Below are 14297 nucleotides of genomic sequence, written 5' to 3'. Positions count from 1 at the left end.
AAGTTACTTCGATACAAAAAGTCAAATTAAACATAAACCATTTTCAAATGTTGGTCCACAATTATGTTAGATTATGCTAAATTGCTTCCCAAACAAATTTTTATACGTCCAAAATGTGTCGTTGGTTGATGATAGGCTGCTGAACCTATAATTGGCGCAGTAGGCATAAAACACGCTGATAAATTTTCACTCAATATGGACATGAAAAAAGTTTTTGTTAGAAAAACTTTTTTTCCTTAAATATGTCACAGGAACATTATTCCCAGAAAAGTTAGATAATTAAAATACCAATCTGCAGAAAAAATTTCATCAATTTCTGAAATGAGATTTTTTTGTAATATCGATTTTAATTTTTAAAACTAATTTTTATCAGTGTGGAAATCGGTATTTTATTTTTGGATATTCTTCCAAAAACTTGGGAATTTCACGACAGTCCGCCATACAACACTTTTTGTAGGTCTTGTCATTTTAGAGTTACATCGATTTATAAAAATCCATGAAAAAAATTAGGCCCTCATCAAATGTTACTCTTGACAATTTTTGAAAAACTAAGTATGCAGAGTGGCTTAGAAATACCATATCTTTATGCCCACCAAGTTTCATTCGATTCTGAGATGGTGCTGCCAGCCCATAGAAGGGTTGGCGCGAAATTCGTCATAAGAGAGGTCAAAATAGCACTTTAGGGGGATAGATTTTACTTTTTCCATCAATTCATATGCATTTGCGGTCATTTGAATGCATTGCTGCAATATTTGAAAAAAAAAAATCGTTTTTGAATTTTTTTTCCCAAGGGGGGACCCTTGGCAGAAAAACAATGTTTTTTCAATAACTTTGGAACGCAATGACCGATCGGGCCAATTTTCAATAGGAAACAACTAGACCACAATCCGCGTCGACTGCAACTTGTTGCGAGCAAATCGAATAATGCTAAGTACCAAAAAGTGTGTCTCACATTTTTGTACACACACACACACACACACATACATACACACATACAGACATCACCTCAATTCGTCGAACTGAGTCGATTGGTATATAACACTATGGGTCTCCGAGCCTTCTATCAAAAGTTCGGTTTTGGAGTGATCCTATAGCCTTTACGTATACTTTGTATACGAGAAAGGCAAAAAGGCCTCTCATTCTAAAAAAAGGCCGTGCCTCTCAAACGAAGGTTTCCAAACCTTTAGATTCTAGATTTTAGTTCAAAAGCATGTTTCTAATATATTATTCAACATTTTGTATAGATCAGGTAGATTTCATTGCTGTTCTAGTTGAGGAAAGCAGGGTTCAATGAATTGCCTGCTTTGAGCATGCTTACAGTGCACAATGGGGAAATTCGATTGCAAAGGTGGAAAAAATTGATAACTTTCTTCACGAATAACTTACAGAAGAGATCAAGAGCTTATTCGAAAGGGAATTTTGCAAAGAATTCAGTGAGTGCTGTTTCATGGACGTGGAACGCTTCTGTATGTAGTTATCGAGCTCGTTTTGCCCTAATGCCCCATATATCGCGAGTTTCCAAACTATTTGTCATTTTATCTTTAAGACATTGTTCTAAAATTGTGTTTATCTCTTCACTGTGGATCCACAGAAGAGAACTAAATATATTTTGTTTGCAAAAATTTGAAATTTAAGGGATTTTGGGGTCAAATAAGCATCAAAGTGTATTTTATGTGCAATTTTAATGTATTCTGTAAAAAAATAGTAATATTTACAGATAAGTGTTGATATTATTGTCTCAAAGTGTTGAACAGAACAGTGTTGCCGAACAAAAATTAATGAAATAAATCGTTTCACAGATGTTTTATTTGGTTATTTATTGAGTAAAAAACGATTTTTAAAAACTTTTGAATAGCGCCGATGCCAAACATTTCCAAACCATACCCGATCGCACAACTAAACAAGAATAGTCATATGTTAAGAGTCTTGATGTGATCATAGATAGGAGGTGATGGGAGATACACTTTTTTTTACCTTTTTGCCCAAATTCCCCTATGAAGCAATATAACTCAATGATTTTGAGCAAGGAAATGATGAAGTATTGTTAATTTAATTGATTTTTTCCAATGATATAATTAAAATAACAAATAATCATATAATTCATTAAAAATATTGAATTATAGGGGATTTAGGGGTCATACAGCTCATTTAATGTAATTTTTTATTCAAAATAGCATAACATTTTTCACAGACGACGCACATAGAAGATAAAGGGCTTATTCAAGAGGGAGCTTTCCAAGAAATTCAGTGAGATCTTTTATAGACGTGAGACACTTCTGTGTGTAGTTATTAAGCTTGTTTTGCCCCAATGTCCCATACATCACAGTTTATCAAATTTTTCGTGCTTTTATCTTCCAAGTATTGTACTAAAGATGTGTTCTCCTCTTCATTATAGATCAATAGAAAAGCACTATACATATTTTGTTGGAAAAAGTTGGAAATTTAAGGGATTTTGGGGTCAAATAATCATCAAACTGCATCTATGTGAATTTTTCATGTACTCTGTAAAAAATAATAATACCCAAAAAGTCATTTGCACTATATTACGTTGAATGATCATTTAGGGTTAATTTTCGGTGATTTAAAAACTTGTAAGCATTGATGTAGCTCTACATATGGTCAATTTTGGCGAAATCTACAACCTATTGATTATTCAGATATTTACAGATAATATTTTATATTATTGTCATAATTTTTTTTAACAGAAATTGATACCATAAAAAAAACAAATATCCATATATTACATTAAAAATGGATTTTTAAGACATTTTGGGACAAATAAGTGAAAAAAATCATTAATTATGTATTTAAAAATCTAGTTGTTATCTAGTTGTGCAAACGGGTATGGTTTGGTATGGCATTTAAAAAATCGGGGTTTACCCAATAAATCACAAAACAAAACACTTGCGAAATGATTTACTTCATTAGTAATTGAAAAATGAAAAATTCACGTAAAGTGCAATTTAATACTTATTTGACCCCAAAATCCTTTAAATTTTCAACTTTTACCAACAAAGCATGTATAGTGCTTTTCTATTGATCTATAATGAAGAGGAGAACACATCTTTAGTACAATACTTGGAAGATAAAAGCACGAAAAATTTGATAAACTGTGATGTATGGGACACTGGGGCAAAACTAGCTTAATAACTACATACAGAAGTGTCTCACGTCTATAAAAGATGTCTCACTGAATATCTTGGAAAACTCCCTCTTGAATAAGCCCTTTATCTTCTATGTGCGTCGTCTGTGAAAAATGTTATGCTATTTTGAATAAAAAATTACATTAAATGAGCTGTATGACCCCTAAATCCCCTATAATTCAATATTTTTAATGAATTATATGATTATTTGTTATTTTAATTATATCATTGGAAAATATCAATTAAATTAACAATACAACATCATTTCCTTGCTCAAAATCATTGAGTTATATAGCTTCATAGGGGAATTTGGTCAAAAAGGTAAAAAAAAAGTGTATCTCCCATCACCTCCTATCTATGATCACATCAAGACTCATAACATATGACTATTCTTTTCTAGTTGTGCGATCGGGTATGGTTTGGAAATGTTTGGCATCGGTGCTATTCAAAAGTTTTTAAAAATCGTTTTTTACTCAATAAATAACCAAATAAAACATCTGTGAAACGATTTATTTCATTAATTTTTGTTCGGCAAACGTTTGTCAATATCTGTTCAACATTTTGAGACAATAAAATCAACACTTATCTGTAAATATTACTATTTTTTACAGAATACATGAAAATTGCACATAAAATGCACTTTGATGCTTATTTGACCCCAAAATCCCTTAAATTTCCAACTTTTACCAACAAAATATATTTAGTGCGCTTCTGTGGATCCACAGTGAAGAGATAAACACAATTTTAGAACAATGTCGTTAAGATAAAATGACAAATAGTTTGGAAACTCGCGATATATGGGGCATTAGGGCAAAACGAGCTCGATAACTACATACAGAAGCGTTCCACGTCCATGAAACAGCACTCACTGAATTCTTTGCAAAATTCCCTTTTGAATAAGCTCTTGATCTCTTCTGTAAGTTGTTCGTGAAGAAAGTTATCAATTTTTTCCACCTTTGAAATCGGATTTCCCCATTGTGCAGTGGCACACTATGAGTTAACTTTCTGAAATCAGTATGGCTAAAGGCATCTATAGTTCGATTTCTCAAAATTAAGTACCTTAATCGAAAAAATATTTGGTAGGCGTAGTAGCGAACACCATCCTTCATAACCGGTATCAAATAGTTTTTTATAAAAAGTTCCTAATTTTGAGAAAACCCGCGTTAGATGTCCTTCGCCATACAAATTTTTGGCGGTTAACTCATGCTGGCTATTTACGCATATACGGTAGCGCCTGGATGTGGAAGCGGCGGTTAGAAAATTAGCCACTGCCAACAATTCGTTACCTTCGATTTACCGATCGATAAAATAATCACTACTTATAATCAAAACTTTATCAATAAGATCCGATTGGAATTGTAATACGTACGCCATTATGCATTTTCACTCGAGGTACCCCCTAGGGCCATCGAAGGTACCCCCAGGGGTACATGTACCCCAGGTTGAGAACCGCTGTCATAGGGTCCTTGTGGAAACTTCTTTAGGTTTCTTCGTTTTCTGTTGGTAATCCTGTAAAATCGGAGTTAACTGAAAATATCATAAAATACCCGCCAGAAATAACTTTTGAGAACCATTTTCTAATTTTGATCGATTTTCTGCGGAAGAATTTATTAAAATGAGGCAGCTGCATTAAATCACAGACAAATTTTATGTTTTCAATTGTTGTACAAACCCTTATTTGTTCTATATGAATGTTATAAAGGATATATAAAATGTTCCAATATTATGAAAAAATTCCTGACGACTTTTGAAGAATGATATAATATATCATGCTGAGTGGTTTATCGTAAAAGAAACAACCAATCCGAAACTGACAAACATCTTGGAATTACAAAGAAACAGACAAGATGAAAATGGGTGTTCATGTCCTTCAATAGACATGATTTGTGTGCATCGTGTTTTAGAATAGATTAAAAATGACAACAAGTGGCGTATCTCTCCTCATAACATTTGTTTAAATAATGCTTGAGAGTGTAATGCATGCCATTAAATAAGGACTTGGACATATCCGAAAAATAATGTTAATATTAACCTTGAAACGTAAATTTGTTCTCAACAACATTTGCTAATGAAAATAAAGCCCATCTATAGATAGGCAACAAACTAATTTTCAAATAAACTTCCTTAAATTTAGCATTTTATTTATTAAATTTCCACCTAGAACTAAATTCGCGCCAAATCCGCGCGAAACCCTAAAATCGTTATGTAAATCCGCGAAATCCGCGAAAATCGCGAAATCCGCGTAGTCGTAACAACCCTGCATGTAACATGTGAATCTGACTGAAAAATGCCTGAGATATTGCTAAGTCAAATCCGGGTCAATATGACCCAAACACCGTAAGTGTGAGTTTTTTTAGCCCTTTAGGAACGTCGTACAAAGTAGGTCAACGTTCCGGAACATATAGTTTTTCACGAAATAAGAAAAGTCAAAAAGTTTCAGACCTTCACATTGTTGCGTTAAAAAGTTATTACAATTTGAAAGTGCGATTCGGGTCATATTGATCCGAACACGTTAAGAAGGTATATATTTAACTCATATTATCCCAGCGTCCTAAAAATAGGACAGATGCGTTAAAGTCCCAGCGTCCTGTATATAGGACAGTACTTGCACTGCATATTTCTCGGGTTTAACACCATATTTCGAGATACGGTCTTCAGTAAGTGGATTACTAGATCCATACGGTTGACCTGATGGGCATTTCACTTCGGAATTTTCTCACCAGGTGGCGCACATCCAATGACTAAAAAAAAACTTGTTTGTCTCTGACTCTTATAGACTCGAAAATACATAACCGAACGGCATGAAAATTTGAAGGCAGGGGTGTTTGAGGGCAGGGAAGGTTCTTATCATATTCTGAGGCCCCTCCCCCTCAGGAAGGAGGGGTTCCTATACAAATGAAACACGAATTTCTGCATAACTCGAGAACTAACCAAGAAAATAGGACCAAATTCGCAAGTAGAGGTTTTCTAAGACAAAAAAAAGTTTCTGTGGTGGTTTGAGACCCCTCCCCTCTCTGGAAGGAGGGGCTACCATAGAAATCTCTGCATAACTCGAGAGCTAATCAAGCAAAGGGTACCAAATTTGGCATGTGGAGGTTTTCGAAGACAGGAAACGTTTCTATGGTAGTTCTCTCTGGAAGGGGGATGTGCCATACAAATGAAATGGAAATTTCTGTATAACTCGAGAACTAATCAGGCAAATGGAATCAAATACGGCATGTAAAAGTTTTTGAAGACAAGAAACGTTTCTGTGGTAGTTTGAAACCCCTCCTCACTCTGGGGGCTCTCATACAAAGTAATCAGAATTTTAGTTCATAACTCGAGAATGAATCAGACAAATAGAATCAAATTTACTTTGTGGAGTTGTCTGAAGACAATGAACGTTTCTGTGATAGTTCGAGACCCCCCCCTCTGAAAGCAAGGGCCCCATACAAAAGGATCGGATTTTTTCATAATTCGAGAATGAATCTATGGCAATTTGGGATCTCTGCCCCCTCGGGAAGGAGGGGTTTCTATACAAAAGAAACATAAATTTTAGCATAACTCGAGAATGAATCAAGTAAATGGGATCAAATTTGGTTTGGAGAAGTTTTTGAAGACAATAAATGTTTCTTTGGTAGTTTGAGATCCCTCCCCCTCTGGAAGAGAGGAGGGCACCTATACAAATAAAACAGATATTCTTGTAACACCCGAGAACTAATGAAGCAAATGGACCAAATTTGACATGTGAAGGTTTTTGAAGCTATGAAACGTCTCTGTGAGGGTTCGAGATCCCTTCCTCTCTAGAAGAAGGGGCTCCCAGAAATTTCAGCATAACTCGAGAGCTAATCAATTGGCATGTGGAGGATTTCGAAGACAAGAAACGTTTCCGTGGTGGTTCGAGACTCCTTGAGTACAGACCTACGGATCAACCAGCGTAACGATAAACGTCGCATATGTAACTATAAGCGGAATAGCCTTATTCTGGTCGATGCTGGGTCATTAGGCCGAAAGTCGTTAGGCCAAATGCCATTAGGCCGAATGGTCTTTGGGTCGAATGAGAAATGGTGAGTAAGAAGTGAGTAGTGCGAAATGAGAAAGAAGTAGAACGGAAGAAGAAAAAAGGAGAAAGGAGGAAGAAAGAAGGAAGATGGAAGAAGGTAGAAAGAAAGGGAAGAAGGAAGACGGGAGAAAGAAGGAAAAAAACGGAAGAAAGAAGAAGGAAGAATAAAGAAAGTAGATGAAGAGGGAAGAAGAAAGAAGAAAGAAAGAAGGAAGAAGAAAAATGTAAAAGGAAGAAGGAAGAAGGAAGAAAGAAGAAGGAAGACGAAAGAAGAAAGAAGGAAGGAAGAAAGAAGAAGGAAGAATAAAGAAGAAAGAAAGAATGAAGACGGGATAAAGAAGGAAGAAACGGAAGAAAGAAAGAAGAAAACGGAAGAAAGAAGGTAGAAGGAAAAGGGAAGAAGAATGAAGGTAGAAGGAAAAGGGAAGAACAAAGAAAGAAGAAAGAAGAAGGAAGAAGAAATAAGGAAGATGGAAAAATAAACAAAGAAGAAGGAAGAAGGAAAAAGAAAGATGGAAGAAGGAAGAAGTATAAGGGAACGAGGAAGAAGGAAGAATGAAGAAGGAAGAAGGCTGAGGGAAGGATCAAAAAAGAAGGAAGGAAGGAAAAACGAATGAATAAGAAGAAAGGAAGAAGAAATAAAGAAGAAGGGAGAAGGCAGAATGAAAAAGGAAGAAGGTGGAAGGAAGAAGGCTGAATGAAGGAGGAAGAAAGAAGAAGGAAGATTGAAGTAAGGAAGAAGGTAGAAGGCTGAATAAGGAAGAAGGCAGAAGGGAGAAAAAAGCGAAGAATGAAAAATGAAGAAGAAAGAAGGAGGAAGAAATAAGGAATAATTGAGAAGGAAGATGGCGAAAGGAAGAAACAAGACAAAGGAAAGAAGAAACAACAAAGAAAGAAAAAGAAAGAAGGAAAAAATATGAAGAAAGTAGAAAGAAGAAGAGTGTGGAAAAGAAGAAAAAAGAACGAAGGAAGAGGAAAAAGGAAGAACAAGGAAAGAAGAAGAATGAAGAAATAATGCAAGATGCAAGAAGGGAGAAGAAAGAAGTGGTAAGGTGAAGAAAGAACTTCTCATTTTTCACTTTTGTTTCTTTTTACTTATTCGGCCTAAAGGCCATTCGGCCTAATGACCTTCGGTCAAATGGTTTTCGGCCTAATGGCCTGACACTTTCTGGTCTAGGGAAACACGCTGAAGTGTTTATCATAATCATCAAAAATTAGGGGCGTGCAAGAACTCTTTGCTGTACAGACATACGGATCAACCAGCGTAATGACGAGTGAAATAGTCTGATTCTGGTCAATGAAAACACTCTGGATGGTTTATCGTAACTTTCGGGACTTGCAGGTCGTCCAAAAATTCCTTGGGGTGAAGACTTACGGATCAACCAGTGTAATGACGATGGTCTCATGGGCAGCTTCCTATAAAATAGCTACATTCTGGTCAATGGAAACACGCTAGGATGTTTGTCATCAATTTCAGGATGTATGATAGAACTTCTTGGAGTACAGATCTACGGATCAACGAGCGCAATAGTAATCGTCGCAGTTGTAACTTCGAGCGGGAAAGTCCCATTCTGGCCTATGAAAACACGCTGAATTGTTATCATCATTTCCAAATTAGTAGGTCATCTAAGAACTCCATGGTATACCCTTCGGATCAATGAACGTAACGTATTCACAGTTAGCAAAATTTTCTCGATTTCCCTGCCCAGGGAGTATCATCGTGTATCAGTATCGTCGTGATATGCAAATGCAGAAATAGTAACTTAGTTATAAACCTCTCAGAGGTCGCTAATTTAGTTTGTAAGTGCTCAAAAAAAAAACTAAGTTGTAAGGCGGCAAATTTATTAGTGGGGATGTAATGTCAACGAAGAAAAAAAAAAAGAGTGAGAAAACAGACCTAAGGATCAACCCTTTCCTCATGTATGTATGCGTGTGTCTCCTAATGTAATATTTTTTTCTATCAAACCATAGTGACATTTTAGAAAACACTGCAAATACTACATAAGAAATAAATATTATTTTTGAATTTATCCGATCCATTCCATAACATACGTAATAATATGAAGCTAAAGGAGTTTCAGAAAAAAATTGAATACCATCGCTAAAAAACTACGACGCAAAAACAGATTGGTTACTCGAAAACTTGATATGTTTATACGTGATTTATGAATAAGCCCTTCCAAAAATTATGATTCAATTATTGGTTTCTGGTTTCATATTTCCTAAGCTTGGCAGACTCATTGCATTCCTATAGAAAACATATAAGATTGTAAAGGAATTACAATATTTGTATAACTAAATAGGGTAAAACGTCCTATCGTTGTGGTATGCTCTAATGTTGCGGTAGTGTTAAAGAAGTCCATTTTGGATATAATACCATTGCAAATAATTGTGGGTACGCTGAAACTCTCCGGATTAACGACTAGAACAGCTTTTGTTTGACAAAATTCCGTTCAAAACGATGAAAAATCATCATTTTTCGTTAAAAATTTGAATCCTTTGAGCCTATTATTGCGGTAATGCTAAGGTCCTATTGTTGCGGTATCGCTCTCCATAAGAATTACATGCAATACCGCAACAATAGGACTGACCTTCAAAAAATATCGCAACGATAGGCAACTGCGTCCTATTATTGCGGTAGTTTGTTTTTATTGTGACAAAACAACATAAATCTAGCACAATTGACGTAATATTTACGAAACTAGAGTTAACGAGCACCCTATTCAACTACTGCAATGTGGAAGTCGACCAACAGGTAATTTTCGAAGAATTTTTGTAATCAATTTTGTTTCGACACGGTGCTTAACCCCTCCATAATAGGTCGTTTTACCCTATAGCATATCGTAGTTTTCGCATGACCCCTAATGTTTAGACCAATACTTGAAAATACTCGACCAATATTTGAAAAGGACGTAACAGTCAAAATAATTTCTTTCCAATTCTTTGTCTGTGTATATAGCATACATGTAGAGAATAAATCTGGAAGAATAAATTTTGGTTGTTACGCCCTTTTCAAATGTTAGTCCAGAATAGCGTAACAGACAAAATGTGAAAATTCCAGTTCTTCTCTTATGTATTTCTAACTATATATATACAGATGAACAACAAGAATTATTACATTTTGGCTGTTACGTCTTTTCAAAAGTTGGTCCTGATATATCATTTCATTGTGACTTTTAACATGCATTCGGTAATTCTCATAATCTTACGGATCTAATAGCATGAATATTTTTAAGGTTTTGACAAAACACTGCTTGTCATGGCATTTGGATATTGATGACACAAATTGAAGAATTTTTTTGGAACGGCACCATAGAATTTCAATTTTTAGGTTTATTACGTTCTATTTTAGTGGAATATTACTATTAAAAACATAAAAAAGACAAAAATCCGATTGTGAGCAGGGTTGCCACATATACAGATTATTCTGTATTTTACAAATTTTTTAGATAGAGCGGTGACCAAGAATCTGTATATACAGATATACAGATTTTTAGCAATATTACAGATTTTACAGATTTTTTTAAGAGTTCAGTACTGAAAATAATTATAAATGTCTTTTTGCTATTAGTAAATACATATTTTCAATGAGATTTGAGGCTTGTTAATTATATTCTACTCCAATCTGATCTCATTATTCTCATGTTAACTAACAGGTTGACAATGGCAGGTTTTATTCTTCAATAACTGTTTATGCAGATCAACGATTCTGTAACATGACCAAATTCAGACTGTATTTGAACACATGTCTCAGAGAAAGCTCTAGCAGAAGAATCAAATCTAGTTATTTCGAGAAATAATTATTTATTATTTGTATATATGGCTACAATAGTTAAAAACGGACTCTTGCCAGCTTTCATTAAAAAAAATGTCGAATCCCAATCCTAGAAAAAGCAAACATTGTTGATTGTATTTCTTTATTACCGATATGTCGAAATATTTTTAAAAAATGCAGAATATTGACTTGACGAACTTCCATTTTTGTTGAAATGATCAGCTACATCTTTTTTTTCAAAGCTAATATTGCTTAAAAAATATTTTGGTTAAGCTTTACTGGATACAGATTCACAATACAGATTTTTTGACTTGAAATACAGATATAAAGATTTCCTGAAGAAAAAATACAGATTTAAATGTGGCAACCCTGATTGTGAGACACCTTGGGATTTAACGGGTTAAATTCAGTGGCGTCGCGTAACCTCACTTTTTCCTGTGCACTGATACAAAAAAATAAAAATTTTGATATTTCTAAAGCCCGAATGGAAAATAAAATGATCAGAGTCGTTTAAACAAGACGAAATCTAGTTATTCTATGCATTTTCGCACGAAAATTCCTTAAATTTAAGTCCAGTGCACAGGTAGATTGAGGTTAGGGAAACGCCACTAATTAAATTGCTTTTAGAATTTTTGAGAAGAGTTTTAAAAACTTCTCCCGTGGAGATTCATTCGATTATCATCTTTCTGCTTCTTCTTCTTCAAAAGAATCCCCTCTCCTGCGCTACGTCATTAGCACCTCAAGTGGCAACCAATAACAGCTCCAGTAGCTCCAACAGAATATCCTTGTTAAGAAAAAATAAAAACAAATTGCAATTTTTTTCAATCGGTCTAAGTTTTCTGAAAACATCCCCTTATTTATTTTTTCCTGTACAGATAAATCGTAAACCTCCGCAAGATGTTCAAAGCGCGACCAATATATGAAGATGAGCCCGAGAAGGGGGTTGAAGCCGAAGAGCAGGAAGAAGACACGGAGCAGGAGGAACAAGACATAAAGCAGGAAAATGAAGACACGAAGCAAGAGAAGGAAGCCAAACAAACGCTGGAGAACGAACAAGAAGATGACGATGATACGAAAATAAAAGAAGAAGAGGAGCATCTACTACAGAAGCTATGGCAATTGAAGATGAAAAAGAAACGGAAATCTAATCAACAGCAGTACAACATTTTGCTATTCGGAGAGACTGGTTCAGGGAAATCGACCCTGGTGAATTACTTGACCAATTACTTCCGTGGTGGATCGCTGAAGAAGCTTAAAATCGCTATTCCCACCAAGTATCACGAAGCAACAGAGGGTTGTAAATATTCTGAGCAGGATCTCCAGGATACAACTACCAGCAAAACTCGCGATTGTATCGACTACGAGTTTACCAAATCAAATGATTGTTTCAACTTCATTGACACCCCTGGGCTGAGCGACACTGAAGGGACCACAAAGGATGATGAGCACATCATGAAAATAATGACGGCTGCTGAGAATAGGGGAACGCTGTCTGCTATCGTGATTGTTATCAATGGAACGGTGGCAAGAGCCACCGTAAACTTGCGTAATACGTTGACTTTGTTGAAGGGATCTGTACCGGATGTACTGCTGAAAAACCTGCTTGTTGTGCTAACTAACTGCACAAAAGCCACAGCAAACTTCGAATTGAAGCAGTTGGAACCGTGGGTAGTACCGAAGGATAACGTATTCTATATGAACAATTCCGCTCTGTGTATGCCGGTGGAGCAGTGGAAGGATGACGATGAATTGAGAGAGGATGTGGAAGCTCACTGGAAGAAATCCATGAGGGCGATGGAAGCCTTGACGAAAAAGATCAGACAGCTGGGCTACAAAGTAACCCATGCATTCAAGGACATGCGGCTGAAAAGAAATAAAATCAAGGCAGAACTGCATGGAATCTTGCTGGAAGTGAAGAAACTCCAGAAAATGCAAGATGAGCTAAACTGCGCTCAGAGCGCTGAGAAAGATGTCGCCAGCGACATACAAAAGTATTCGAACTTCAAACAAACGAAGCAGGTGGATTACACGGAGCTTGAGGACGCTGATTATCACAGCACAATTTGCATGACGCACTCAAAAGTTTGTCATGAAAAATGCGGTCTGAATTACACGCAAACACAAGGGGCAGAAATCTTCAAGGGTTGTTCGTGCATGAGTGGGTCTCGATGTGGACAGTGTGAATGTCCACATTCAACACATTATCACGATAGGAAGAAGCCGGTAAAAAAGTCAAAAACCGTCGACGATATCCTCCATGATGTGAAGGCCCTGTACGACCAGCACTCGAACAAGAAAATCGTTCTTCGGAGAAAGATCAGTAACCTGAATTCTGACATCGGATCGCTGAAACGCGCCCTCGACTCAAAGGAAGGAGATATTAAGAAATGCTGCGAAGAGTTAAAAACGCTCTGCTCGCAGTTTAATTTCGTGGATGAGCTGCAAAGTATCATTGATACGATGGAGCGTGACGCTCGCACACTTACGAACATGGCGGCAAGACAGGACGCAGACAAACGCATCAACAACTTCGTGCACCTTGCCAATGAACTCTCGGAGAGCAAGTAAAGCCGCCGAATTTTTTCATCGTAATTTTGAACTGAAATCCTTTCTTAAACGTTGAACTGTTTATGCGTATGCAATAAGTAAACTAAACAGCAATTGCTGTCAGGGGAGCACTGTATGCTCCATAGCACAAAGCTTTATCGCGCTTAGTAGCTGTAGCTTGTAAAGAAATGCATTGAATTCGAATAAACGCTATGATACATGTGTTGAAATTTATAATCAATCCCTCGTTGTATTTGTAGCTTGTGTTGCAGTTGCACTAACGCTGCATGCGAAGAAAGAATTACCCACTTCATTATTTCACTTTGCTTTCTTGTGCGTCCCATTTCGGTGCAGGGTTGAATTAGTCTCCTAAAGTAAACTATCAATATGCAGAATCATTAATTAACTACCTAACCTATGATGATCGTACATTTCATATTGTTCGGGGCTAAACCGTGTAACAGTCATACTTGAGCCAGCCGCCTTGATTGTACACAGCCAGCAAGTGCGGGGTCTATTCCGTATATCATCTTCCAGGTTCTCTGCTAGACATCACTTTTGCTTGCCTCTCTTCCGGCATACGCACTACTTGTCCGGCCCACTGTAATCTGCCGTATTTTATCAGCCTACGGAGAGGCTGTCCATATACCACGTGGACATGTTTTGATCAGTTTTAGATACCCCCCTCCCCCAGCGTGGACAATTGATCATACAAATTTTCAAAAATTTGTATGAACCGTGGACGTTCCCTAAACTGTTCACGTGGTATATGGACAGCCCCTGATGACTG

General features: G+C 36.4%; 1 protein-coding gene across 1 annotated transcript in view; it reads left to right on the top strand.

Moving 5' to 3' along the window:
* LOC134226282 (uncharacterized) overlaps window positions 1–13748 on the top strand; it is a 108785-nt gene extending 95037 nt beyond the window's left edge. The window contains exon 2 of the mRNA XM_062706953.1: window positions 11836–13748. Coding sequence (XP_062562937.1) covers window positions 11858–13528 — 1671 coding nt within the window. The 5' untranslated portion in view covers window positions 11836–11857 and the 3' untranslated portion in view covers window positions 13529–13748. The remainder of the gene's footprint in view (window positions 1–11835) is intronic.
* The last annotated feature ends 549 nt before the right edge of the window (window positions 13749–14297 follow it).

This window comes from Armigeres subalbatus, chromosome 3 (assembly GCF_024139115.2).
Source record: "Armigeres subalbatus isolate Guangzhou_Male chromosome 3, GZ_Asu_2, whole genome shotgun sequence".
In the NCBI taxonomy this organism is placed as follows: domain Eukaryota; kingdom Metazoa; phylum Arthropoda; class Insecta; order Diptera; family Culicidae; genus Armigeres; species Armigeres subalbatus.
Note: the sequence above shows the minus strand (reverse complement) of the source record. Positions and strands in the feature narration are given on the sequence as shown.